This window comes from Bradysia coprophila, unplaced genomic scaffold, assembly GCF_014529535.1.
Source record: "Bradysia coprophila strain Holo2 unplaced genomic scaffold, BU_Bcop_v1 contig_732, whole genome shotgun sequence".
NCBI lineage: Eukaryota > Metazoa > Arthropoda > Insecta > Diptera > Sciaridae > Bradysia > Bradysia coprophila.
In genome coordinates, this window is record NW_023503972.1 from 14,795 (window position 1) to 40,204 (window position 25,410).

General features: G+C 37.1%; 3 protein-coding genes and 2 long non-coding RNA genes across 6 annotated transcripts in view; 3 read left to right on the plus strand and 2 right to left on the minus strand.

The window, feature by feature from the left end:
* Positions 1-329: 329 nt before the first annotated feature.
* The window catches only part of LOC119084123, a 142,748-nt gene continuing 117,667 nt past the window's right edge, over positions 330-25,410 (minus strand). Inside the window, exon 3 of the long non-coding RNA XR_005089007.1 lies at positions 330-374. This is a non-coding gene — a long non-coding RNA (uncharacterized LOC119084123). The remainder of the gene's footprint in view (positions 375-25,410) is intronic.
* On the plus strand, positions 6,502-10,346 carry LOC119084114 (serine/threonine-protein kinase Warts-like). Its single transcript, XM_037193966.1, has 7 exons — positions 6,502-6,684; positions 6,819-6,924; positions 6,991-8,167; positions 8,231-8,437; positions 8,580-8,700; positions 8,772-8,887; positions 8,955-10,346. Exons 2-7 carry the CDS (start codon positions 6,892-6,894, stop codon positions 9,632-9,634), a joined length of 2,334 nt encoding a protein of 777 aa, XP_037049861.1. The 5' UTR covers positions 6,502-6,684; positions 6,819-6,891; the 3' UTR covers positions 9,635-10,346.
* Positions 15,211-17,600, minus strand: LOC119084115 (integrator complex subunit 10). 2 transcript variants are annotated; one of them, XM_037193967.1, is made up of 7 exons: positions 17,371-17,600; positions 17,230-17,297; positions 16,918-17,170; positions 16,367-16,847; positions 15,972-16,312; positions 15,735-15,905; positions 15,211-15,636 (listed from the first exon to the last, which is right to left on the minus strand). In XM_037193967.1, the coding sequence occupies exons 1-7, from the start codon at positions 17,491-17,493 to the stop codon at positions 15,214-15,216; spliced, it is 1,860 nt and encodes a 619-aa protein (XP_037049862.1). In that variant the 5' UTR covers positions 17,494-17,600; the 3' UTR covers positions 15,211-15,213. The 2 variants fall into 2 exon arrangements, with proteins under 2 accessions (XP_037049862.1, XP_037049863.1); XM_037193968.1 differs by having other exon boundaries at positions 15,972-16,309; positions 17,371-17,599.
* On the plus strand, positions 17,989-18,557 carry LOC119084124. Its single transcript, XR_005089008.1, has 2 exons — positions 17,989-18,045; positions 18,513-18,557. It is a non-coding gene; the product is annotated as an uncharacterized LOC119084124 (long non-coding RNA).
* Positions 23,487-24,391, plus strand: LOC119084121 (fatty acid-binding protein, heart-like). Its single transcript, XM_037193974.1, has 2 exons — positions 23,487-23,663; positions 23,992-24,391. The coding sequence occupies exons 1-2, from the start codon at positions 23,588-23,590 to the stop codon at positions 24,312-24,314; spliced, it is 399 nt and encodes a 132-aa protein (XP_037049869.1). The 5' UTR covers positions 23,487-23,587; the 3' UTR covers positions 24,315-24,391.

Here is a 25,410-nt window from a genome sequence, read left to right on the forward strand (position 1 = left end):
ACTGGTTCTTAGAAACGGCCCAGGGGTTCGGGCTAATTTTTTCCTGTGTGAAGTTCTTGTCCATTACTCATTAAAAATATGACAAAAAATTATTGGTGGTCGGCGGTCCCTATTTAATCTCGTTTCAAACCAACCGTGGGCGGCCATATTAGATTTTAGTAAAAGTATAAAATATATTGGGAAAAATGCCACTTAGAGAGTTTCTGTTTAGAGATATGTAATTGGTTATGCAGGCCCGTAGCTAGAAACCATTTCTCAGACATCCCAGAGGGGGCTGAACGACGTTAAAAAAAATTTTGTATGGGAAAAAAAAACGGTTTTTTGGAAATTCCATAGGGGGCTCAGCCCCCACTAGCCCCCCCGTAGCTACGGGCCTTTGGTTATGTGTGTTGGTCCTTTCAGGCATCCCATATATGGACATCTATGTATACGTATACTGAGCTACATACTGGCATATAAGCATATTCATCTGTAAAATGTTTATTTATAGTGAAATATAGGTAAATATAGCGGCACATAGCTGTTTAATTAGAAATTTGACCTCGTACAGGGCTGTCGATATTGCCTCCGGCAATAGATTATTGACGCCGTAAATGCGGTCGAAATTCAAAATGAAAAGTGCGTAATACTTTCTAACGCAGCGTCATTTTCATACAAGGAAGCGTTGAAAGCTACTTTTCGGTTCACTTTTTGATTGAATAGTTCACTTGAAATTCAAATTTTAGGCACGTCGTAAGTGTGACAATGAATTGTCAACGTCGATTGAGATGTCAAATGAGCTGTCATTTTCACAAAGCTAACAACAATGTTACAAAAATTTATATGGAACTGTCATTGTTTGAGGTTAGCTTTGTGAAATTGACACTATTTTACGAGAAGAAACCGTTATTTGACACTGATCAATTTCTTTTAATACGGATAGGTGCTTCGTACAGGGCGGCGTTAGCTTGTATTTATTTTTCAGAACTTTATTTAGTGTGTTTTAGTTCAAAGGGCATTGGATGAGCTATAAATCTCACTGCTTTCATTAAAAAAAAAACAATAATACAAACGCTAAAACAAACTGGTGTGCATACGTTATTTTGCACCAGCTGGTCCCATTTGTAATTGTATGTGACCAGCTGGTGCACACCAGTTCGTTTTAGCGATTGTAGTAGACCAAACCTGAAGAAATCAAAATTTGTCATAAATTATTTAAAAAAACAAACAAACTATTTTTACGTCTTAATTATCGAATTTCAAGTTCAATATCAAACCAAATCATTATCAACAAGAAAAACGAGTGAAATTTTAAACTTGTTTTATGTTGTAGAATCACGAACGTGTTTCTAAGCGACGAACTTTACACATTACAGAATATTCGTAACAACACCAGATGTAACGCAAACTCTAAGTGATGATTGGAACCAACTTTGAAAAATTGTTTTGAATTTTGGCATGTCAAAATCTATTTTTTGAAAGACTGATTCCAAAGCACCTAGCATGGTAATAGGAATAGAAACCTCTATTACCCTGTTAGGTGCTTTGCTGATTCACATATATGTATGCAAAGTCAGTCTCAAAACTTTTCCATCTACATATTTTTACGAGTGCGCACGAATAGCGATAACAATTTTCACTTATAATTACAAGTTGACGTTTAAGTGAAATTTATAAGTAAACTAGTAAGCTACTCGGATTTTTCTACATTGACGTAAACAGGCAAAAAACCGTGCGTCAAACAACTCATGAAAGGCTGCTATAGAGAGACAAACAAACAAACCAACAAACAGATAAACATTAAATGTTATGTTATAGATTCTCCATACAAAGTATATGTGGAGGAGAGTCATCAAGTGTTACGTTCACTTCATTACAAGTGAAAATCGCAATCTCTCTATTATATATTTACGTTACATCCATGTTTAACGAATCATAATAACTTCATTCAGTGTTTATTGTAACGCTCGAACCTATCAGCGTGTATAAAATAGTCTGTATATCCATTCGACAGCACAGTAAGACTTTGACTCTCATTGAAACAAAAAATAAAGTTAAACTACCGAAAAATGTGTTCAGCAAAGATTGTTCTCATCCTATTTGCGGCTACATTAGCTGCAGGATTACCAGCTGAATCGGAAAATCCAGAATTCATTCAATTGGCCAGTGGTGATGAAAGTGAATTACTATCTTGCGATGCTCATGGTAAATTGATTACTGGTCAGAAAACTTGCATCTTGAAGTGTACGATTGGATGTACATCGGTCGGTTGCGGTTTGTTCAAGAGATGTGAGAAGATCACCTCCGCCGATGATCCTCAGCCGTACGCTAGTCAATATAAATGCCACTGCAATTTTGGCATGAGTGCTTTTCAAATTGAAGGTGAATAATTTCAATGGAAAGAGTTATAACGATAAATCGCAAGCTCAAATTACTACATGAGGGCACCTGCTATCGTGTTCCAAATGTCTGGATTATTTTCAAAAATTTAGTAAAACTTGCAATCAGTTGACATAAAATTAATTAAAAGAACATGAAGCAGATCATTGTTTTCGTCTTTTACTTTTTATCCAGTCTGCATCCTTGCAACGAGCACAATGACAAGTATTTCAGCACGAAATTTCAATGAAGCTGATTTGCTATTGTTTCCTTGAATTTCGAGACAGTGATCGAAATACTCTTAATCATGATATTGAGCCATATGAGCCATGGATGTAGGCCTACCATTTTGCCGCACTTTTGATAGCATATTATCTGGCCCAGTTCCACCCTAAGGATTCTATCATTTCTATAACATCAATGACTCTTCCTAGTGGAGTAATGCAGCGGAAAGTGGCACGTTCAACGATTTTAGTCCTTTTGGAAGTTAATACCGACATTTGGGTCACTTTTACCTTTTAAGGGTTTTTGACTGATGTGTTAATGTTGAATGAAAATTCATAGGTTCTGAAAGAACACGCTGAGACATTCAACAAAATTTGAACGACATCATGGTTTTTTCAATATTTATGCATCCTCTTCTAACCTCTTTGGTTCCTGCTGTATTATTTCCTCCCTCAGTGTCCTACGTTTTGGAAATAACGTCCAACTTGTACTACTGTCCTACATAGGAGAATTCTATTCTGTTAAACAAAGTCTCGAAATCTCGAAAATTTGGATAGCAGATAGTATTCCTTGTTCACTAAATATTAACCTTAAATTAAGGCTCAATGATTGATCTCAAATCATTAGGTTTTATAAAATCTTACTAAATATACACACATAAAAGTAATAGTAGATTATTCACCTCTGTCCCACATGTGTATTTAGACACTTGGGGAGTTATTGCATGAGCCGAAGGCGAATGGTATAACCCCAAGTGTCTAAATAAACATTTGGACAGAGGTGAATACGCTATTTATCTACCGACAGCGAAATAATAGCACTTTTTCACTGCTATTATTTCACCTAGGAAGATAAAATTTAATATGTACATTGTAGACGTAAGCATTGTACGTGTGAAACCAACATTTAATTTTGATACGTACTTTGTACTTTGCAGAATTTTACGTGTAACATGTACAATTTACGGATGAGTGAGCCATTGATCTTATGTTCACTTCATCAACGACGGTGAGACCAATGGTTCATTGTACTTATTATACGTAAAATTCCTAAGTGTACCAGTAGCAAGTATATGTCAACGAATAAAAAAAAAGTTGAGTTTTCATGTGAATTTAGTTAATCCAAGGCGTAGCCAAGGACAATAAGCAAACAAAAATGAGACTTTTTATTTTATACCAAGTTATGTGATGGATTTTAGAGAGCATCCCGAGCGAAAAAAAATGATAGAAAAAGTATTAAAACGTATATGAGAATTTCCTTACAAATACTGCAGGGTATTACCCTTTTTTCGACTTAAGCCCATACAAAATACGTATATGGCAGTATATGAAATTTCAGTATATATACGTGATCAGTATACCAGCATATACGTTTATATCCGTAATCAGTATATCTCCATACACTTTCTAATATGTAATTTCTTCTAATCATTTCTTTTGTAATAAAATTCTGATTTAATTTTATTTAATTTTTGAAGAAAGTAAATACGTTTCAAGGAAATGAGTGTACGTGTCCGTACAGTCTTGATTCAGCTTTTAACTCATCATATATATCGTTAGTTGCCTCGCCCGAAAGATCTTACCTCATCAAGGGTTCCTCTTTAGTAAACCAACGCAACACGCTTCAAGTCAATCCAAAAGGCGACTAAATCATTGGAAATTATGAAACAAATTCTACTTTTCATTGTCATATTATTTGCTAATTCCTAAGACCTAAGAAGATACAGAAGATATCCTAGCGAGAGAAACAATACACAGAGACCTAACGAGAACAGATCCTACACAGACACCTAACGAGAAATGAACCTACACCGAGACCTAACTAGAGAAATCAACAATAATGTGAAAGCGATAAGTAGAATTTGTTTCATGAATTTACTAATGTTACTAACTTAAAATGTTAAGGTGAATATTACTCTTACTCCGTAAAATTTATGTGACAGATATGTTGCCCCGACAAAAGCTCATCATAGACTGATTGTTACATTAGTAAGTACACAAATGTATTTGATTAAATACTGGTCACAGTATAAAACCGTATATATTTACTGATAGCAGTATATAAACGTATATATCATATGCTGAATGCTAACAGTATATCAACATATCCTTACATATACTGAAAAAATACGTATATGCTTATACGTTTTGAGTCATTTTTTTCGCTCGGGATGACCACACAGGGACAGCATAGAATTTGTATCTAAAATAACCGGTGTCGCAACTATTTTTCTTAGATGAAATAACATCACCACCAAAACTACTAGATTATTTTCTTCGATCAGGAAATGTAGCGCCACCGTCTAACATATCTATAAAATTACATGGCAATACGTTCCTAACATGTTCACTGGTACAGTTTTTGATAGCATTTCAATTAAACGTGACCATGAAATGGGTCGACAAATTATAAGTCACACATTTCGTGTGGAAGTTGGCTGTGATATTTTAATTGTATCGACACAATATATAATTAAAAACTTTAAAGGAAGTCACACTTTTTCACAATACTTTCTCTATAAAGAACTCTCCTTCCAATGAACTAAATCCTTCTAAAAATTGATTTCAAAACCATAGGAAACATTTGACGCTCTCATGGAAACTCATTTTAGCAAGAGTAACAAGTGCTTGAGTATATACTTTGATTGTTAAGACTACAAGGAGAGGTTTCTCTAAGAACACAAGCGGTAATACTTGTGGTTCGTTATACAGAGCGTAGCCAAGCTTTAGCAATAGTACATTTCTACAGTTATTTTATCTAAATAACCAGCATAATCTTCTTTTATCACATACGCGAGGTGTTCGGATGTCAAAATTACTTCACTAGAAGTTTAATTCAAACATTACACTTCAGTTCTATGTTGTTGTCTCGTTTTCGCTTATGTGATAAAATAGAGTACACACTTGTCACTATCAGTCTCGGCAAGCCTCGACTTATTCGTGACAAGTGTGTAATATATATTACTTTACTAGGGAGATAATGGGACCGTTTCCTCGCTCGTAAAGTAAAATATAGCATACTGCACACGGGAAATAATTTGATATCTCGTATCACGATGAGTAAAAGTACATCAGGCTGAAGCTCTCGGATATTTTTTATTTTTATTCATCTGTATACAAAATACCAAATTACTTCCCTATTTAGATAAGGTGCAGTTGACTTAAAATATAACTGAAAAGTCATTGCAAAGGGATTTCTTTTGAAAAACAGCAGACTGACAAAGAATTTCTTTGAAAGTGGTTTTGGTTTCTAGGGTTGAATACCTCACTGGGCACATATAAAAAATTCCAGTGAAAAATGGGTCGATTTCGGTCTGCTGTTTTTCAGAAGAATCCTTCGCAATGAGAAAAAAAATTGTCCGTTCAATGTTTCTTTTTGCAGTCATTGCAACAATATTCTCAATTTAGAAAATGGAATCTTCAAGCTAAAGTGCTGAAAAAAAAAAAGGTGGCGCGGAGGTCAACGGAGATTAATTATAGACAGAAAACTCTTAGCTGTGGTTTGCGAAACTGATGACAGTAAAGCTCAGTCTGATGATTTTGTGTGAGCCAACCTCACAAAAGCGGAGTTTTATTTAATTTCCTTCGAGAAATTCAATGTTTTATTTTCCTTCAAATATAAACATTTCTCGATTACTAAAACTGTTTCATTCAGTTTTCTATTAGCATTTTCTATTTAACTGTTTTCTCCATTTTTTTGACATCCCTCTTGCATCCCATTGCCCTGCGAAGTTGGCAATGTTTAGTTTGCGCATAAAAATTGTAGAATGTGATCACACTGCAAGTGGTCAAAATTTACATCTTTACAAAAGAGCCTGGACTAAATAATATGCATGAAAATTTCATAGAGCCTCTGCTACTACATTTTTGAAGTGAAACGTCACTGTCGAAAAGGGCCATTTTTAAATGTCAGAGATGTCAGATTGAAAGTTGCATGAAACGTCAGTGGTGATAAAAAGAGTGCACTTTACTGAATTTACTTTCATTTTTGTTTTCGGATCGTTTTATAATTTTATTTTTGCGCTGGAAAAGTTATAATTCGGTTGTGTATAATGAGCTGTTAACTTGACTGCAAAGGCAAATGTTTAAAAGCGGTTTTCTGGTTGGTTTTCTCATAAATAATTCCTTCTTTTTCGTCTTGTTGTTGTTGTTGTTGATTATCATCAAAAGTGAAATCAGATAATTAAATTAAAATTAAGAGGCTGACGTTAAGTGCTTCTTATCTTTTTTTCGCAGAAATAAAAATTGTTCCATTCAATGGACCTGGTCACTGTACATAAAATTACGCGGAACGTCATTCATTTCGCAAATGCAACAACAGGTCCATAGCAACAGACTCGAGGTTGTGTAACTGACATCTGAACAAAAAATTTTGTCTGTCGTACTCAACTTACATTCTCGGTTACAGGTCCAGCCACCATCTCTTCCTCCAAGACAGAATCGAAAATGTGATTTAGACATCAACCTTCATCAACGTATCGCTGAGAGCAGCCCAGTGAATGGTGACACAGTTCCACCCCCATTACCTCCGAGAGCCATTCCACGTGCCTCTCCAGATGTATTGAACGATCAGCGTGTCATTGTCTATCAAAATGGTGCGAGCTCTGTGCACGATTTCACAGCACATATGCAAGCATTGAGCCTGTATCAAAGCGAAACGACACCTCCGCCTTATCCTATTCAAACATTGTCATCATCACGACCACCCAGCTACGCTGCTCACATCCAAAGTCGACAGAGTCCGTGTCAATCGCATTCAGATTATCGAAAAAGTCCCAGTTCTGGCATCTATTCGGCCACCAGTTCGCCCAGCCCCATCACCATTTCACAACACTCTTTGTCGCCGTATCAACTTCCTGCACGACCACCACCCATACCAGATGTTCAACGATGGCAACAGAATCAACAACAGAACATTGTGATGCAATCAGTCAAATCCATTCAAGTGCAGAAGCCTGTTCTGCAGACTGCTTTAGCACCTCCTCCACCACCACCCTCATATGCGTCATCAATTCAAAGCAAAATACAGCGAACTGGCTCACCTTTAATCGTCAAACCACAAAACATTGCAACTCGAAACGATAGTCCAGGCTCTGTCAAAGCGTCGTCAAATCCCGGCTTTTCTTCTGTCGCCAGCCAAGTCCAGAATGTGAAAGACCAACCCGAACCGGCAAAACAGTCACAAAATGTGCCAAAGAACGAAAGCAACACCACTGCCACTGCGACAAACACAACCGAAACTACCATCAAACATCAGTCGCCGATTCCTCAGCGAAAGCAAATTTCCAAAGAGAAGGAGGATGAACGAAAAGCACTCAGAATTCGTCAGTATTCACCGCAAGCGTTCAAATTTTACATGGAACAGCATGTGGAGAATGTACTGAAATCGTATAAGCAACGAATGTTCCGCAGGAAACAATTGGAACGCGAAATGTCGAAGATCAATTTGTCCGAGGAGGCACAGGTTCAGTTGCGTAAAATGCTCAACCAAAAGGAAAGCAACTATATTCGACTGAAGCGTGCCAAAATGGACAAGTCGATGTTCATGAAAGTCGAGCATATCGGAGTCGGTGCGTTTGGAGAAGGTGAGTGCCATTTCCCCATGTCCATATCGATGACTGAAATTAAGTTTTTCTCCTGATTCTCAGTAACTTTGGTGAGGAAAATCGATGCAACGAATCATTTGTATGCAATGAAGACGTTGAGAAAATCGGATGTGCTGAAGCGAAACCAAATGGCGCACATAAAAGCTGAGCGTGATATTTTAGCCGAAGCGGACAATGAATGGGTAGTGAAATTGTACTATTCGTTCCAGGACAATGACAATTTGTATTTCGTCATGGATTACATACCCGGTGAGTGAAACGTCGCGTTGGGACTCCTTGAGGCGTCTGACCCCAATTCTACATAGAATGTGGACTATTGAATCAGAGGGGATGACGTTTAAGTCCTTGTTGCTATCTTGACACATTCATGAAACCAATCCCTTTATTCCAGGCGGCGATCTCATGAACCTTCTTATCAAAATGGAAATATTCGACGAACCATTTGCCAGATTTTACATAGCCGAACTGACTTGTGCCATTGAAAGTGTTCACAAAATGGGATTCATTCACCGGTAAGAACTGATCAAATTGCTGACATAAATTGCCGCCGATCCAACTGTGAATGTTTTCTGTAATTTTCCAGTGACATTAAGCCCGACAACGTATTGATCGATGCTGACGGGCACATAAAACTAACGGATTTTGGACTTTGTACGGGCTTCAGATGGACTCATGACTCCAAATACTATCAGAAGACAGGTCTGCATTGAACGTTTCTAGGCAAAGCAATTGATTGGTACCTTTCGACTTCGACTTTTATTTCTAGGTCACGCACGACAACATTCCATGGAACCGTGGGAAACGGAAGATGGAAACAATAAACCAACTGTGCTAGAACGGCGTCGACAGCGAGAACGCCAACGCTACCTCGCTCATTCTTTAGTCGGTACACCCAATTTCATAGCACCGGAAGTGCTAGAACGCAGTGGTTACACTCAACTGTGTGATTGGTGGAGCGTCGGTGTAATTTTGTACGAAATGCTTGTTGGCAAGACTCCGTTCCTGGCTAACACTGCCGCCGAAACACAACTGAAAGTGATCAATTATCGTAAAACGTTACACATACCCGCAGCCGCCAATCTATCCGAAAATGCGACCGACCTAATACTACGTTTGTGCACATCACCAGACCGTAGACTCGGCAAGAATGGTTCCGGCGAAGTAAAAGCTCATCCATTTTTCAACGAAATCGATTTCTCGCTGGATCTGCGGCAACAGAAAGCGCCGTATATCCCGAAAATTGCGCATCCGCTGGACACATCCAATTTCGATACAATCGATCCGGATCAACTGCACAATTCGTCGTCGAATTCGTTTGATTTCAGTAACGATCCGGAGAAGCCGCTGCACGGCTTTTATGAGTTCACATTTCGGCGATTCTTTACGGATGATAAGATTTTCATGGATATGGATGAGGATACCAAGCAGAACACCATGAATGTTTAGCTCGAGGACGATTTTCAGTCGAAAATTGAATTTGTTCTTCGAGCTTTTTTTGACTTGAATCGAAAACGTTAGGTCGGTTTTAATGGGTGATTGGTTTGTTAATTAATTTATATTTGTTTCGGTGTCACAAACTATACCATGAACCGTGGACTACTCGAACTAAGTGTGTAATTAGGGCAATGAACAACCCAGTGTCTTGAAAATCATGTTGCTGATCAATTGACAGCCATTAACAACGTTTTATAAGCGACAGATGTATTCAGAGGCTGTCCATAAACCACGTCCACTTTGAATGGGGACGATGGCATGGCACACGCCATGTTAAAGCAGGAACGACTAAGTAGAAGATGCGGGAGACTGGAAATCTGAAAAAACAGCAGACGTCGTTTATGGACAGCCCTGCCCTTTGCTTATGTCGCTTATGTGTAAAACGTGGCAATAGTTGAGAATAATGAAATTAGAAGGCAGAAGATATATGCCACTTGTGGCTGCACCTAGACCTTGGTCAATACTCCAACCTTCAAAAAACTTTCTACTGTTCATTTAAAATTTTAATTTTCGTTTCGTAGGATATGTGTGCCCAGTGTGTGCCTTCAAAATATTGGCAGAAAAAATTTATTGTTAAGATGTGACTTGAACTGCTAACTGCCTTAATATATATGTTCTTATTTGGTGAAAGAAATAAGAAATAAAGAAAAATAATTTTTTATGAGAAAACATTATTGTTTTAAATATTAGCGAATAGGGTCTTTCGTTCTGCGGCTGACAGAATTGAAGGAGTACCGAGGGTAGTCTCTGTACCTGAATTACAATAAATGTTTTGAACGGGAACATGACCTTCAGAAGCGGGAATGATTCATTAAAAGCAATCACAAAATAAATGCATAAATTAATGCTCCGCTGAAATCGTTGCCTACATTTGTGCGTTTTTCAATTAATTTTTCACCGGCATTTGTGTTCGTTTAACATTTTCCAACGATTTTTGTAAAACGATCATCAAAAATTCAATGGAAAACGCACAAATGTAACTACTTCAGTGAAGCACCCACACCTCTTATAAATCCGATGAATGTTATGCTGAAATTATAGCCTACATTTGTGCGTATTAATGACGATACCACACAAAAATCATATTTAAAAAAAGTAAAACCACAATCCCAATTTCACTCCGACCACCTTTAAGAGACACCGCTGCTTTGCTGAAAAGCATACATTTGGGCGTTTTTAAATACTGGATTTTAGTTTACTTTTGATGATATCTTAGTATCTTTTTTGCTGATTATTGTAGGTAATTGGTACCAGATCAGATGAATAATGTTGCCCAGCCGAAAACGCCATAGTCAGTGTGCCTGAGCTATTGCCGCCAAAAAAGGTTTTTTGGCTCTATAAAATCCATTTCTGCTACGATTGAGGTAAATCTACCTTTTTTTGAATAAATCCGTTTAATATCATCCCTTATACAAGCGTGCGTGGGATACGACCCAAAATTCATGCAAAAAGTACAATCAAAAGTAAAAGTAAAAAAACAAATAATCTTGATTCAACAGGTAAAATTCTCTAAGAGAGATTCGTCAAAAAAGGCAAATAAAGTTAAACTTCAAAACGACCATAAAACTAAGGTAAGCGAGGTAGTAGCTGACCGGCTAAGCAATTTTTCAACTTTGGTCATCAGTATCTCAGGATGATTTCGATGAAGCTAAGTTTTTCCTTCGTCAGAATTTAATTTGATCTGTTCCCATTCCGTAGAATATCAGAAATATTGACAATTAATTAATTTTTATTGTAAAAAACTGATATTACTGAAGCACTGTTTTCGATGCAGTAGCTGACCACTAAAAAACGGATGTTTTTATACCTGACCAGTATTGTTGCAGTAGTTGACCGCTACAAAATTAAGACATTTTTCACATTTTTCGCAATAATTTCGCATTATTCGACACATTTTCACTCTTAATTCACTGATATTAACCAATTTCAATGATAAAAACTCATAAAAACACAAAATAATAACGAATTTTAATCACATCATTTTGTACACAACAATGCACAGGGAAGGTGAATTTGTCACATGAAGAAAAATGTACGGAATTTGGTGCGGTCAACTACACAAACATGGCATATTTTTGATGCAATGTTTTGACCACCATGTAATTAATCAAATATTAACTTTTAGACGCTATTTATGTTAATAATATTAATTGTCGAACTATTTACTACCTAAAAACACCAAAACTTTGTCCATTAATAATTCTTTTGTCAATAAAAACCATAAATTAGACCACACCGATCTTACGATTTTCTTAAGAAATGTGCAACTTTGTACTGAGATGGTTCACTGGTTTCATTTTATGGTTTTATCAAATAAGTAAACATAATAATCGCATTATTTTCATGAAAAAATTAATCTTTAGGCTCTAAAGATTAATTATAACGTTAAATTGTGTATTTTCATTTGTAATTATTTTCCAAAACTGATAAATAATGTAGCTGGTCAGGTACACCAGCACGGTCAGCTATACCCTCGCTTACCTTATAAAGATATCACAGAGAGAAATCATCACAACGGTAAACCAGTCAACTCAAATCAGTTAAGAAAAACGTAAGGCGATATCACATTGAACTTGTGAGCACTGTCTTTCATGACCGCAGTCTTGAGCCTAGCTTTAAAAGTCTTAATGTACATTAAATGCCGGAGGTCACAACGAAATTTATTATGCTTCAAGGCTGGATGTTTGTCGGAGCAGTGTAACTGGTTAGCTTGACGAGTGCGGTGTGAATGGATCTCATGGTTAAACCAAATGTCGAAGTTTTTTTTGGTAAGCGAATTGACGACTTTGTGGACGTAGGTGATCCGTTCAACAGCTGCCAGTTTCTCAATCGGAAGTATACTTGTTGAGTATAAGAAGGTCGTTGATGTGAACCTGATATGGATGCTGTGATCCTTTGTCCATCTTAGAAAATACGATATTCCATCAGAACAGAGTCGGTTTAACCCATGGGCAAAGTGGGCCCGGCCCAGGGCGCTGGGAAAATAGGGGCGCCTAGAAATTAAATTTTCTCGACAATGTAATCATTTCACGTTCAACATAAGTCATGCACAAATCAACGTCGATTAAAAAAAATTCGCGCTCGCTTCGCTTGCGTCTGTACATTACATTCTTGGGGTAAATGTGAGCTACAAGAAATGCATATATCTAACTTGATATTTTTGAATAATACACGCACATCGACTAACCCAAGGCTGTTCGTATTTGGTTATTTAAAGCGTTTTTATGATGGTCCTGCTTTAGAAAAGTTGAACTTTGAGGCTTCTGGCTGAAGACACTATAAATAATTTTCAATAACAATTCCATTGCTTCATTTTCGTCAGCCGCCGGTGATAGTCGGATGATGGTAAGCTTTTAGCTCATGAGGAATTTTCGAAAATTTTGTAAATTCGTCATGAGCTGAAACCTGCTCATGATCGCCGGACAACGGGAGTTTGGAACAAACAAAGCAGCTGGAAAAGCTGCAGAACAAATCCGTTTCCGCCCATTGAAAATTGTTCATGGCATATATTTGCGATTTTTTTTGTCGAAATCCAAGGCCAATTACCTAAGATCTAACACTTTCAGAGTGAAGACAAAGGATCATTCTAGAGTGCCCTAAACTTCAATACTTTTGGGATCCCGAGTCCTTTGAAATTGCTTCAACGCAAGTCGTTTTTTCCGAATCATGACCTTACCCAACGCACTGCCTTACCAAGTAGAGTAAATCTCGCAATATAATGAAACTGTAACAGTATCACAAATATTGTGTCAAAAATTCACGTTTTTTTCTTGGTTTTTCCTCACAACGCGTTCATGTTCTAACGATCTTCCAAGGGAAGTGAAAAGTGAAAATAATGAGAGGACATTCGAGTGTAAATTGAAAGAACACCTGAATGAAACTATAGAATTGTGATGTAAATTTGAAATGTAGTGTTCATTTTTCAATGTCTGTGATTATGGAACTTTGTATTTGAAAATAGCTATTTGCTAAATAAATTTGTTTGATTTGATTTGTTCTTCAAGAAGAATTTCAAGAAAAAATTGTTTCGGATTCATTCTACAAACTTCAAACTTAAAATCCCGAAAAATACGAGCGAAACCTTCTTATAACTTTACTTGATTTTTGTTTGTGGGAAAGTTTTGCGAATTAATCACGAAAACTCTGGTTATATCATATATCTCTCATTCATATATGGTTATATGTTATCATAAGCTTGCCACCTCGCCTCGCTCGCCGTTTCTAACTACACATTACTTAGAAAATAATATTCTTGAGGAAATGTTGAAAACATTTTATTTGATTTGGTTGACAATGTAGGAAACAATTTCTTTAATAAATTTTTCATGCGGCGCTGCAAGGCTCGTTGCCCAGGGCGCTGTAAATGCTAATCCGGCCCTGCATCAGAATCCTTTTTGAAAAATGTACGACCGCAATTCCGACCACGAATGTGTTAGCTTTTTAAGAGAAAATCTCTGAGAAACGCGAGACACACAAATGTAGGCTATAATTTTAGCTAAGTATTGGTGCATCTTAAAGCTACCACATACGTGGTCGGTTTCAGAGTGGAGAGTCGAGTGCTTCTATTAATCGGCCTAAGATGATATAATTATTAGGTGAATCACCTTTTGAAGGTGTCAGTGATCGGCTGCATGCAAAATTAAAAGTTGTAGCTCGGCTAAGGCCATTTTTTAAGAAAATTTAATTTATGCAACGATTTACACACTGAATGAATCGTTTGAATTAACGCTAATACCTAGAATATTTGGAGTCCCACTCATGCTTGAAGTGCGTTGCTATAATCCAACTCAAATATGATGAATTTATGCCTACATTGAAGCGAGATATCAGTATTACGCGTGAAATGGTCGCTCATACTCATAGAGCAAATCAAGGGCAACATCACTAAAGGGCGTAACTCCGGTATCTCTGGAACTACTCAACTGTTTTTGAAATAAACTTTCTTCCCTGAAAGATAGAATTATTTTTGATTTTTAGCCCAAGTTTACCAAAATTGGTTGATTATTCCAGAGATACCGAAGTTACGCCCTTAAAGGATGTTGTCATTGATATGCATGCTTCGAAGTAGCCGGTGTTCCAGAGCTTTGTTATCGATTGTAAAAGGCTATTAGCGAGACGTTGGGCTTAACCTAATGAGCGCAGTACTAATTTTGAAAGATTTCGTTGTTTAGGGCAGTGCGAATACCGAAATCTTTTTGATCTGAGCAGTTGAAATTTGAAACTGTGTTGACCTGGACGACTTTTGTTGAATTACAACGACAAGAAATATAAGATCTACGATACCTGGTTTCAATTGTCTTGAGTGCAACGTCAAGAAAATTTTGCTAGGATCAGGAAATAGATCTGCATCGCCAACACAATCAGTGGTAGGCCGACAAAAATTCGTTCTTCTTCCCCCAGTCATCTGTTTGTAACGATAATGATACCATGATACAACGACGCAGAGATCAAATTCCGAATGGCATGACGTTCCACTAACCGATTTTTCCAGCGTAAAGTCAGTCTTTCCTTCAATATTCAAATTGAACTTTTTATTTTTCAAAAATATTCTGCACAAGTCGCATATGTTCCTGCGTAATAAAATGCTGAATCAGCGATTCAATGTCATCGTTACACTTCAGTATTTGCTGTTTGATTATCTGTTTGAAATCGTCCTTAACACCTTTGTCGGCGCCTCTCGTTCCGATGCGTTTCGATGGCAAACTGGCCTGCGTCGGCGAAAATTCCAAATGCACTTCGCCGCCATGTGAATACCACATGCTCATGAACTCTTCGATCATGTCGACGCAAATGATGTAATTGGTGAACTGTAGATAAATGAAATGGCCCTTCGTTTGGATGATGTTGAATATGTATTCGGCCAGTTGCTGTTCCTCCGGCCAATCTAATTGCAGTAAAACCAGTAAATTACCGAGTAATGAATCGGTACATGTAGGATCGGTCATAACTTTTTGCTGTAATTTTAAGGAGAAAACAAAACGAATATTTAGGTGACGTCACAAGTGGGTAGGCTGGGCAAAAGTTAGTAATTCGAAGATCAGAAGCGACTCACCTTCATTGCAGTCACCAATATTTTCGTACAATACTGAATGATGGCCCGACGACTCATCGGCAACACCACCAAATGCCGACCCGGGCAATTGACTGACAAATTTTTCACCCACTGTCCACTGTATTTCGGCATATCGCCCAAAATTTTCATCAGAAAATCAAACGCTTGGATCTATAAAAACGGGAAAACGATGCACGGTTCGGATTGCCATCAATAAAATCCATAAAATCGACTTACATTAAACGTTGGCTGAGATACGGTCAGACTCAAATTACGTAAATTTTTCTCCAAATTCGATAGCTTGGTGTCTTTCAATATGTTGAGCGCTTCATCGCCGCGTCCCAAATACACAGCCAGATCGACTAAAAATCGGTTCAGCCAAGACTTCACCTGCATGGGTAGATTCATCAGCAATTGGCCGAAATCTACTTGCAGCACCTCGTTCGAATGCATTAATTGCCAGCATTGCGAAGCTGTAACGAAGCAGATGGGCGTTTCTTTGTTGCACGGATAAACAACAGTTATTTTGGGAGGTTCGTGCAGTGCATCCGCTTTGCGTCGCTTGGAATCGTTGTCTACTGGATGAATGTGTTACTCAGATGGAATTAGAATATTAAGTTGTTGTGACTGACCTTTAAATCCTTCGACAAGCGCATATTCCAACTCAAAATCATCCACCTTCGTCTTCACACTTTTCATGTACTCCTGCAACGCCATGACAAACAATATGGTCGCGCAAAATAAGATTTGTTTATTCTCCGATGGTCTGGGCGGCGTCGATGATACGATAAGAATTAGCCGTTGCCAGTAGATGTCCTTGCTCACATTTCGATTGTACGGCAAGAATGGTTCCCACTTCAGAATCCGTCCACACAGTTCCATTGCCTCAAAGATTTTCGTCCAATAGTCGTTGATGGACGTTGCATCGGGTGTATCTTTGAACATTTGACTGATGTAGTACTCGAAGCATATGGCCATTATTCGATTAACCAAACTACTTGGCAGTTCCGGCGGGTTTGCATTTATCAGTGGCAGGGCTTCCACTATCAGAATTTCACGGAATTGACTGTGATTGTTGGTGATGCCCAGCATGATAGTATCGAGGAGACGAGGCTGCAAAAAAAATCAGAACAAATTTATTAGTGACACAAACAACTTCACGTCTTCCCATCTTTCCACTTACCGAGTGTGTTTGTATAGTCTGCGGAAACCGTTTCAGCAACAACAGCATTAACTTGCAATGATCCAAATTATTGTCGGAATGATTGACTGTTAGCAAAAGGATTTTGTGCTGCACTTCGTACGAAATGTGCTGGAACATTTTTACATAAAACTCCTGTTCCGGCGTGGTGCCACCTTCGAGTATTCGCAATGCAGAAGTTAATTGAGTCACCTCTGTCCACAATTCGGGTGGTTGGTTTTGGAATGTCATCACTCTGCAAATTGTAACAACATCAATAACGTACACACTAGGCCTGTCATCGACTATACTTACATGTAGCTGAGACATTTCGCTGCTTCTTCGTAATTGTTTGCCGACTTTTCGATCAGATACGCTTCGAACTAGGTAACAAGAAAAAAAAAACGTAAGTTGAGAGGATATTCCGGCTAAGTTGTCTTTTAAGCCAGAAAATACCTGCACTCCGAAGTTATTGGGATACAGAGTTTTCGCTGTTAAAATCCAAGCTTTTGCAGCAAACGGATCTGTAGATTGCGACAGTTTCGCCTTTGATATCAAATAATTCTCTCCTGCATCCATCGTAGGCACGATGGACAAATAATTGTGAAATGCCGGTTGCGAGTGTCAAGATGAAAATAATAAACAAAATGTTCGTGTGACATTAGGCCAAACCTATGACAGTTTTACGATATGCCCGGAGGGTAGCACACAGAGGACACAGAGCAACATGAGTGTAATAGGGAGCAGCCGCTTTCATTGTGGATAAAATAGATTTCTTTTTGAAAATTTTGGATTTAGAATTTGCCAAGGTTGTATGAGGAGGTTAAGCATGCAAAGACTGTAACGCAATTACAGGTCAGTTGAAATGGATTTCTCTTATCTCCAAAGGTTTGAAATCTCCTTTCCTTGGAATTCACTCCGTAAGTGTCATAATCCGAATTCTAATTCTGGACAAAATAGTGGTTAAACAAATGAATTTGAATTCAATTTCAACGCACTATGATAATGAGCATCCATAAATGCTCAGATACGACGCTGCGTTTGATTTGGGTTTAAGACTTTTATTCGGACTCCATAATAGAATGAGGTTAGCTCGTTTAGTATATATTTTTTACGTAGATGGAAGCACGGGTTTTCAGTGGGTATAGGTTTGTTCCAAGGATATATCCGCTGTCAGAATTTCATCCATATAGTCATAACCAAAAAATATTGTTGACGAAAGCGTTTCTCATTCGTTTTCGGCTTCTCAAAAATCTATTTTACAGTACGATGAAAGAGACCAAGAGACCTATAATATACTACTATGAGTGTGCCAACGTAAAAAATATAAAAAATTCGAAACCTCGTCGAACGAGTAATAAAATAAGGTTATCTCGTTTTGTATGTGTTTTTTACGCAGGCGGAAGCAATGAAAGTGTAAAACAGGTATGGTCTATTGTCCGCCCGGAGGACATAAAAATTTGATTTTCGCACTTAAACGCACTCATTTTCATATTATTTTGACATGAAATGTCAGGTTTCGGCACATTTCAAGTGAATGCGGACGAATTCGCCGATCGACCATACCTGTTCTAGACTTTCATTGGGTGGAAGCGCAGGTTTTCAGTGGGCATAATGTACCAATGCACGTGTGCCAACTTGTAGAAATGAAAAATTAAAACTCACCGCTGACCGTTGGCGACTCGTTTGACGAACGAGTAATGAGAGAACAAATTCCTTACTCTATTACGCAAGATTGTAGAATACGCAAAAAATTGTCGCATCTCGGTGGAGGTTTACAAGCGGAAAACGATAAAGAGAAAAACAGTGGATGATATTCGTCCCTGATCCTTGACATCAATCTATAGGGATTAATTTGTAAGCATAGGTACTTAAGGTAACTTGATTATAGAATGATGTCAGTTTCTTCACACTCGTAATTATTCCTTGACTGGTTAAATTGAAATTCTATAACCAATACATTAATTATTCAAAAATCATCCAAATTAAGCATCCAAAATAACATTGATAACAAATTTCGACCATAACTCTGTGGTATTGTTTAATGCGATAACGAAAATATAACTACAAAATATCACTCAATGCATACCGGGCTGACATAAAAAAGCCACCAGATGTTCTACAAAGTAGAGCAAAACGCTAATTTTAAATAAATTGAAGATAGTAAATACTATGTCCCACCTTTTGGGCGGGTCAGGTCCCTTGACTGACACTTTTCTAAATGTATTTTTGACGTATTCATAAAAACTTGTCACATTTAATGCATAGTATATTTACTATATTAATGACTCCACGCAAATGACAGTAAAATTTGACAAAATTTTTTTCTTGGAAACCATCGATCGTAAGGTAGAATGATTTTTGACCACTTTTTTCAAAGATTTTCAAGATTTTCAATCAACCTCAAATCATAAATAAAATATGACTCGTGTAGATTACGACCCTTGCTTTGTTCTGGCCGTAAGCTTCCCACTCGTATGAGCTGTCTATTATTCTGTTTGATTGCCTTTTTGTTACATCAGAGTATCAGAGTAGATGTGAAGTTTGTTTTGTGAATGTAGAACGAGGGCTTTTTCACACAAAAAAAGTGCGATAGATGTTCTTCTCTTACACTTTTGCGTAAAAAAAGGAAGTCCCCCGGTACTTAATGTACCTTCACATGGTGACATGGTAATAAATGAAGTTTATTAGTTTTTGGTTCATCGTTAAAAATAACTCAGTTTACCAATATTTTCGGTAAATTGGTACCAATTTCGACTCTATAATGGTAAAGGGATTACAAATATTTGTAAAATATTTGTACAACTATCAAGTTGTTAGTCAACTATCAAATTTGAAGTCAACTATCAAGATGTTAGTAGTTCACTAGCAAGAGATGTTTACGCGTTAAAAGATGGGCATCGAATGATGAAATTATTCTTCCTACTAGTTTCATGCACGTCGAAAACAAACTTATATGATTTACTCACACTACCAAACCAAATCAAATTTCATCAAAGTAATCTTTTTTAATTGAGGGTATGATCAACAGTATAAAATCGCGTTTTTCTCGGATAGCTTCCAGATCCTTAGTCCTACATAGCACATCTTCGAACTTAGCCTAGGGATTTTCATTCCACACATTTAAAAAAAAGAATCATCCAAATTGGTTGAGAATTACTCAAGTTATCGCGCCCTCAACGAAAAACTGTCAACCACATTTAACGTTTTTCATAGCATTTCATACATTTTCAATCACAGTAAACCTTTTTGTTACCCACATTTTTCGGTATTTTCTGGTGTAAGACCCTGACTTTGAGTCAACGGAATAACGTTTGCTCTATTCGGAGATAGAGATAAGCGAGTCGTAATATGATCGAATTGAATTTTAATTGTTAATTGATATGCAACAACAAAGATGAGTGTTATGTGATTCAACCCTTTTTACATGACGAGCCCTATCTCATCAATGTTTTTCGATTTCAGTAAATTGTATACCCGTACCCGGTGGAAAGTCTGGTTTCAAAAGTTCGAGAAACATATTGTCTGTTGAGATATGAGTAAGCGTTTTTTAAACTTCAAAGACCGGACTTTTTCACCAGAGGATCGGGCTTTCAGGCTTTTCACTCATTGTGTTTGCTACAAAATCATGTTTACTTAACTAATTTCTTCAATGAATACTTATTGGCAACACTAGTTCTCGACAACATTAGCACTTGTCGTTGTAGATGAAAGACGACTATCCGTTACTAAATGAATATTTGAAATAATTTTATACAATAAATAAGGTTTCCTCTGATGCATTTATCGGCAGGGCCTATTATTGACCGAATTTACTAAATTTTTCCAAACAATTAGGTCAAAACACGGCAGAGTAAAATAAACTTTAATAACTTTACTCTGTCGTGGGTCAAAAGAACAAGAAAGCTGAAAAGTCAAGTTTCAGCAGGAAGCTTGTTGATCCGAGGCAATGCCGAAACCACGAGAAAACGTGACTTTTCATATTTGATTCTTTCCAATGAACTGTTTTCGGTGCATTATTACATACATTTGGTTCGAAGTGGTCAAGTTTAGGATATCTATTTGCAACAGTGTCCTTAAGAGTCAATTCGCCAAAACTTCGAACAGCTTATGTGGAATAGGGATTCAAGCCGATGGCGATCCAATCGAGCTATGGCTCAAATGAATCGTCGTTCAATTCTGAGAATATCGTGGAACAACTTTTTTCCAGAAAAATTTTTGTTGGGCTGTCATGGCCCTTAGAAAAATTTTCTCCGAAGTGGTCGCGAAAATCGTTTTTTATCAATAACTCCAACATACAAAAAGTGAATAATGTCAAATTGTGCACGTTTACGAGGGGCACCCTAAAAGTTTCGGGAATCGGGTATTTCCGATGCATAATAGTATTTAATTTGAACATATTCGTAGATTTCAACATTTTTTAAGGTAAATAGCCAACTCAGTTCGAAAAGAGGGTGTACTCAGACATTAGGGCTTATCATTAAAAATTGAACTAAAATTTCACGACTTTGGCAAGTTTAGACCAGGGTTTCTGTTGTTTGGGTCTCAGTATCGATGTAATACCAGCATAGTTCGATAAAAGAATCCTAAAAATATGTACCTAAGGAATCCTAACAGATTTCATCAGAAATTTCGGGAAAAATCGAAAGAATTAGATTCACATGCAATTTCAATGCGAGAGCGGCCCTACAAAATGGATCAGTTTATTACTAAAATTTGAGATGTAACATGACCTGTTTCCTAGTGAAACAATAGCTTATGTTTCAGTTATAAAAGTCCATCCCTTTCCAGGCAGAAGGTTTTTCCGCTTCTGAGATATTAAGGCCGAGAAATTTAAATCACGAAAAAGCCTGATACTGAAGTCTCGCTTTGAGATCAAATTTTTTGTGCCTTAAGGCCTATATCGTGGCTGTTTCTTGGTTAATTTGCTTTGAGTAAAAGTGAGGAATTTATAATCGAAAAAAATACAGTAAAAATATAAGTTCTCGGAAAGTTTTTAGCGAAATTGTTCTAGGACTACACAATTTGCCAAGGGACACTGACTAAGACCAAACTGGTTTTATCTGCGTATATCAAATTATTTCACATGAATTATGACTTTTCTGATAGCTGAGAGTCCAATGCAACAGCAAAGTACTTTCAATTATCAAAACCTGTTTTTGAGGCAGATCTGTGGAGCTCTGAATCCGTCAGCAGTAGGTGTTTTTAATTTATCGCATTACTACGAAGTGTCAACATTTGAAGGCCGCGTATATGACTTATTACCATTTAGATGGACCATACTTTACATGAGAACATAAAAATACTTTAATAAAAAATAATTATTTAAGAAAAAATAAAAAACGAACAGCACTTCAAAAAATGGCCGACAAGCCTTTTTATAAATGTTTCTCAACTCATATCAAAATCTTTTTTTTACGATGTTAAGACGTCATTTTACTTAAAAAATGTTGAAATTTACGAATATGTTCAAATTAAATACTTTTATGCGTCGGAAATACCCGATTCCCGAAACTTTTAGGGTGCCCCTCGTATGAAGGTCAATGAAGGTTTATGAAAACCATTTTGAGGTCGATTTACTATTTTCAAATAATTGATGAGGTAAAATTTTAGAATTTTGGTTCGTTTCGTCAGTCTGTCCTCTACAAACAAATTCTATGGCTCATCTTCTGGCTGTATCACGTTAGTTTTACTGATTATTATCTCATAAACCTATAAATAATAAAATTCGCTCGAAAAAATGTTATTTCGGGAACTTTAAAGTTCGATGATTCTCCAAAATTTGATGGGTTGAGATACATTGTGAAAAATTAACTCCATTTCTAACTGGGACGGTGGGTATGGTCAATGTATAGAGCTTGAAGTAAGCTACAAAACTCCGGGTTAGAGCTTCCTGCTACTAACATTCCCAGCCGCCCAGAGCCCTTCAAAAATTTCTGTTTTCACTTGTTGCGGCGGCTGGGTGGGCCGAACATCGGCGTTTGTTGGTCAATAATATTCAGCTCATTGACCTTTATAAACGTGCACAATTTGACATTATTGACACCTCGCATGTTGGAGTAATTGATAAAAAACTATTTTCGCGACCACTTCGGATTATCATAGTTTGACCGATAATTCCCTTTCACAAATTTTGATCTAGAGATTTCAATTATTTTGGAGAGTCCTTCAAAATTAAGTAGATAGTAGGTGTACGACGCCCGAACAAAGTTTGTTTCATTTTCAATGTGTGAGCAATGGTAAGTTCACTGAGCTGATAATAAGGGTCCTTTCCCATTTAAAGATTTCGTGCGTTATATAATTTACTAGAAAATTAATTGTTCTTCAGAATTTTCGATAAGCCTGATATCTATACGAGACATACGATTCTGTCTTATTTATCGAGACTTCGATTAACTGAAAAACATTCTACCAAAAGTATAATCGAATAGTCGTAACCGCAAAAGAAAAAAATTTAACAAAACCACAGTTTCTCCGCTATCTCCTTACAATTTCACTTAATGTGATAATTTCGTTTGAAAGACCGTTCTTTCTAAACGGTCGCTTTTTGTGTATAAATACTGTGGATATTCGATGAATAACATCAGATTGTGATTTGTTCACACTACAAACAGTTGCTTTTGCAGTTAATTTTTGCTTTGTTAAACGTGAATTAATTTGAAAACCGTTCAAAATGCCAGAAGTTTGGGAAGGAAAACGCTACGAAATGTACGAATCGCACAATTTCAACGATTACATGTACGAGCTCGGTAAGGATACTTTACAAAAACCGTTTTGATTAAGAATGTAGACCATTAAGGAATATGTGTGTCTAGTAAAGATAGTTTGAATGACCAAGACAGATATAGTAGGAAGTGGTCCCATCTATATCTACCTTGCGAAGGACATATCCATTATGATTTTGTCTTACTGCCAAGAATTCCAGAAAAAATATTTGATAAATTGCTACAACGGCGAGAGGGTGCACCTGGTGCCACTAAAATGTAGAACATTTCACTTATCAATTCTTTGTGTAGCAACAAAGTTTCCCAAATTTTTCCACTTCTATTTTTCACAAATCATGATTTTCACCTTCAGGTGTCGGCTTTTTCACTCGTCAAATCGGCAATGCCGTCACACCCACCATTATCCTCGAGAAAAATGGCAACAAATACAAACTGACCACCGAATCGACATTCAAAACATCGGTCATCGAATTCGAATTGGGCAAAGAATTTGACGAGGTCACATTGGACGATCGTAATGTGAAGAGCGTTGTCACGCTGGAAGGTAACAAGCTGATACATAAGCAAGGTGGTGACAAACCGACTACCATCACTCGTGAATTTACGCCAACTGAACTGGTGGCTATAATGACGATTGGAAAAGTGGTGTGCACCCGAAAATACAGAGCCGTATAGAGATGTTTGGGCTCATATGACGACCTGGGATTTCGTTTTACTAATTTTGTTCTTTCAAATAACTTTTTTCTTCAAATGTAACTTTTCTTTTAAATAAATTGATAATCAAACTTGCAAAATTAGATAATTTTATTTGAAGTGTGTATTGTAGATATGTCGCTGGCACAACACTCTATTTTTTCCCAACATGGTGAAACTTAATGGAAGTAAGATATGAAAATTGTCAACCGAAGATTGAGAGCACATCGTATCCACAAAGTTTCATTTTATGAATGGAAGTGGGATCCTTATTTTAACAAATCCACTTTTGCGTATTAGTACCTAAATAAGGGGTGTGGTGGGTGTTGTCTAAAAATCGTCTTTTACTTCATACGTTAAAGTGTCAAAAACGAAATAGCCACTTGAAACTCTGCTAAGTTCACTGAAAATTATGATCTCCTTTTCAGTTTCGATAGTTTAGATGGAAAAAGCGAATTAGAAATTGAAACATTCTTGAAGTTCTCTCATTTATGCAGTTGCCTAATTGTATTGAGTAGCGAGATTGTAGCTCGCCTTCGGCACTTGACAATATTTATTTGTGTATAAAGGGAACAGTGATTTTTTTTTTCACAAATAGGCAGTGTTGCCACCCGAGCCGAAGGCAAGAGTGGCATACATACTCGCAAAAAAAGACCTTTAAAAAATTTTGGTTTTGAAAAATTGTGTGCGAGCTCACCTTTTACGTACTTGAAAAATGCGTTGTTTTAGCACCGTGCTAAAACAACGAATTTTTCAAGTACGTAAAAGGCGAACTCGCACACGCAAGTTTATTGCTGAAAATGCTTTTTAGCCATCTCATCAACTTAATGACCTTTAAAAAATTTTGGTATTGAAAAATTGGGTGCGAGCTCAAATTTTACGTACTTGAAAAATGCATTGTTTTAGCACTGCGTGCCAGATTACCCCACACCGAAAAAACGATACGCTTAGCCTATAATTCACATTATTCTAAATCAGAGTCTCTACGAATAATAACCCAAAAGCGAATTAATTAATTATCCAAAAACAGAACATCATTAACTCGACCGTTTTGTTTACTATTTTGACATTGCAACTC

Bases quoted from the DNA above. Each gene is read 5' to 3' on its own strand.
- LOC119084115 (XM_037193967.1), bottom strand. From the start codon at position 17,493: ATGGATGCAGGAGAGAATTATTTGATATCAAAGGCGAAACTGTCGCAA. The intron at 17,171-17,229 runs GTAAGTATAGTC...TACAATTTGCAG, and splicing joins GCGAAATGTCTCAGCTACAT to AGTGATGACATTCCAAAACC. The intron at 15,906-15,971 runs GTAAGTCGATTT...CCGTTTTTATAG, and splicing joins TATCTCAGCCAACGTTTAAT to ATCCAAGCGTTTGATTTTCT.
- LOC119084114 (XM_037193966.1), top strand. From the start codon at position 6,892: ATGCAACAACAGGTCCATAGCAACAGACTCGAG. The intron at 6,925-6,990 runs GTTGTGTAACTG...TCTCGGTTACAG, and splicing joins TCCATAGCAACAGACTCGAG to GTCCAGCCACCATCTCTTCC. The intron at 8,438-8,579 runs GTGAGTGAAACG...CCTTTATTCCAG, and splicing joins CGTCATGGATTACATACCCG to GCGGCGATCTCATGAACCTT.
- LOC119084121 (XM_037193974.1), top strand. From the start codon at position 23,588: ATGCCAGAAGTTTGGGAAGGAAAACGCTACGAAATGTACGAATCGCAC. The intron at 23,664-23,991 runs GTAAGGATACTT...TTTCACCTTCAG, and splicing joins CGATTACATGTACGAGCTCG to GTGTCGGCTTTTTCACTCGT.